The sequence below is a fragment of the Quercus suber genome, unplaced genomic scaffold (assembly GCF_002906115.3).
Source record: "Quercus suber isolate HL8 unplaced genomic scaffold, Cork oak 2.0 scaffold_41, whole genome shotgun sequence".
Taxonomy (NCBI): domain Eukaryota; kingdom Viridiplantae; phylum Streptophyta; class Magnoliopsida; order Fagales; family Fagaceae; genus Quercus; species Quercus suber.
The window spans coordinates 190,085-193,159 of NW_027069506.1; the positions used below are offsets into that span (position 1 = coordinate 190,085).

The 3,075-nt window shown below is 35.4% G+C and overlaps 1 protein-coding gene across 1 annotated transcript; it reads right to left on the reverse strand.

Moving 5' to 3' along the window:
• Positions 1–250: 250 nt before the first annotated feature.
• On the reverse strand, positions 251–2,292 carry LOC112011070 (probable pectinesterase/pectinesterase inhibitor 7). The gene is made up of 2 exons (XM_024043464.2): positions 1,321–2,292; positions 251–1,123 (listed from the first exon to the last, which is right to left on the reverse strand). Exons 1-2 carry the CDS (start codon positions 2,282–2,284, stop codon positions 429–431), a joined length of 1,659 nt encoding a protein of 552 aa, XP_023899232.1. The 5' UTR covers positions 2,285–2,292; the 3' UTR covers positions 251–428.
• Between the last annotated feature and the right edge of the window lie 783 nt (positions 2,293–3,075).

Sequence of the window (3,075 nt, forward strand, 5' to 3'; positions counted from 1 at the left end):
CTAATTTGACCCAAAAAAATATATATTAAATGACTAAAATAGCAAAAATTATATTTTATGGACGGAAATGACAATTCACATAAACTTAAAACGAGTGTAATTTGGATTATGGTTATTCAATTATTTAAAGTATTTCTCTCTCAATTTTTTTTTAAGTATTATTAATTAATTTTTATTTTACCCCAAACTTAAATGCAAGCTTCGTAACTACTACTCTATCCTATTTTATGATATAAATTTGAATCCAAACTACTTTATTCCAATTGTTCTTCAATCTGAAATGAAATTACCAAGCTTTACATTGGAGAAGCTTAGTTTTAATTTACACGTACGTACTTTACTACATTAAAATTACAACAAATGACGAGCCATATCCAAGAAATTGTTCATATGCTTATCAAAAAACAAGAAGAAGAAGAAGAAATTGTTCATATTAGTCCACCAGAATAAGGCACCCCTGTCTGCGGCAACCAGTTATCTCCAAGCAAGAAGTTAGATATAGTAAAATTAGCAGCATCTGTGGCATTAGTAATCACATGGTAACCAGGCCATGTCACTCTGTTTGTAGTGTCCGATCCAGGTCCCGTGTTATTATACTCTGCATAATACAATGTGCTTAGTGCAAAATTTCCATCCCATTCACGCCAACCAACAGGGGTTATCAAACTATCCATGAAACTTTGCATGTAAACTGTCCGAGAGTACTCCTTCCATGGCCTTCCGAGGTAGGTCTGAGTAGTTGAATTACTTGAGGCCAAGTCATCAGCTGCTCTAATGGTACAATTATGAATGGAAGTTCCTGTGTTTTGATTTGGATCAGTTCGCCCTTGTGCAGTGATAGGATTGAATTGTCCGGGCATTGGCAGACGGGGATATATGTTGCAATTTTGGAAAAGAGCTGCAGCATTACCAAATATGAAATCTACTGTACCGTATATATCACACTCTCTATAGAATTGCCTGAGAGAATGTGCATACAAGGTGTCTTGGTACCCTTCAAAGCTGCACCTATAAAATGTGGACAAATCAGCCCCATTCCGAACTGCCACTGCCTGGTGCTTAATTGCACCAGCTGTGTTACGAAAAGTTATGTCCGCGGCCACAAAACCTGGTGCAACCACAGCTGCAATGCAATATTGACATGAAACCCGTTAGATTAGATGTCCACCTTAAACAAGCAACAAAAATTCATAACTTCTTATTAAATGTGTTACTTACATTACAATACAATTAATGTTGAAAAATAAACCATTTGATCTTTTTGGGCATGTTAAAATGCTTGTTAGAAGATAACAGATCTTGAATTTTTTTTTTTCTTACCAAATGTTGCAGAATTGAAGGTTGTCCACCCATCAACAACACTTCGGTTGCCTGTGATAATTGTTTGATTGATACCATCTCCAATCATCAACAAATACCTCTTGTTCTTTGCAATGGACACATACTCTTCATAAACACCTGCCTTGACATAGATCAAGAAGTATCCATCAGTAGAGGCAGTTTTGTTTGGAGCTGCTTTGATGGCATCATTAATGGTGGTGAAGTTTCCACTTCCATTTTTGCTCACGATCACCATGTCTTTAATGGTAATCTCATTGGATGACTGAAGAAGTTTCCTCCTTCTCACGGTCTCATAAACAGCACGCGTCCGACTAGACATCCTTAAAGGCAAGAGTCCATTTCGGAATGTGACATGGTTCATCATAGGCTTCCATGTTCTGTTTTTTGGCACCCAACCCTTTATAAAGAGAGCTAGAGAAACACTGCACAGCTTTGTGTAACTAGAGAGTGCACCTGAGAGTTCATTTGTGACACTTGAAGCTGAATCTGCTTCTTGCAGGCCATGTAAACAAGTTTGCTGGTTAGTTAAAATGGCACTGAGCAAGGTTTGGACATTGTCGGCTTCCAAATCAGGAAGAGTTCTACTAGTTTTATTGACATCTTCAATGGAGCTTGATAAGAAATCTATGTTCAGCTCGGTTAGCAGCCGGCAATCTTCAAGAGCACGAATTGTGGTGGTGGACAAAGAGGACTGGCTTTGAAGATATCTGTCTACTTTGCTCAAAAATATACGGGATTGCAATAATGAACTCTGGATTGAAAACCTGCCATAGCCATATACATTTGTGGTTTGGTTAGGAAGTATAGATTTGCAATAAGAAGGATACGGGGTGGACATGCAAATGGTACCAACTGAGTTGCCATCTGCACAAGACAAAGAGGCAAAGAAAGGAAGGGTAATGAAAAAAGGAATTGCTATGAGAAAGAAAAGCTTGGAAGCCATATTGCTTTGAAGATGAGATATGTGAATGGAAAAGGTGATATATATGGGGAAAGAAAGGAGATTAATTAATTAGTTAAAAAATAGCAATTTGGATGTGGGATTGTGATGGTACTAATAATTTGTCAAGTCAACTTGCATGAATTTGTCAAAGCTCGTAGATCTTGACTCAAAATGTTAAACGTTACCATGAATATATATATATACACACACATATACATATATTTGGGTCCAATTAATGTATGCTCTAAATTAATCATCAATTTTAGAAAAAATTTTATAAAAAATTGGAAAACTGTCAAAAAGCCATATGCTCCTGTTTTAAATTCAATTTTCTAAAAATTGAGTTTCAATGAAAAACTCAATTTTTATAAAATCTAGTTGTAGGCAAAAAAACTTAAAAAAAAAAAAAATTACATGGAACTCGAGTTCTATTTAAGGAACTTGAGTTCATGGAACTGAGTTCCATGTAATATTTTGCAAGTAACTCGATCGATTTTCATTAAATCGAGTTTTTTTTATTGAATATCGATTTTTTTAAAAATAGAGTTTCAAAATAGGTGTATTTTGCTACTTGTTTGTTTTGGGCAAAAGGGGCAAATGCCCATTTTGGCCAACATATGCCCTATATATATATATATATATATAAAGAAGGGAAGAAATTGTGTCATGCAAAATGTTCATTTTTTGAATTATACTAAAAGCATGCATCTAGATCTTGCACGAAAATTGTAGTCATTTTGTCAATGAAAGGTTGGCACACACCGACACCGTAACAATACATACCATTTTTT

Bases quoted from the DNA above. Each gene is read 5' to 3' on its own strand.
- LOC112011070 (XM_024043464.2), bottom strand. From the start codon at position 2,284: ATGGCTTCCAAGCTTTTCTTTCTCATAGCAATTCCTTTTTTCATTACC. The intron at 1,124-1,320 runs GTAAGAAAAAAA...ATTGCATTGCAG, and splicing joins CTTCAATTCTGCAACATTTG to CTGTGGTTGCACCAGGTTTT.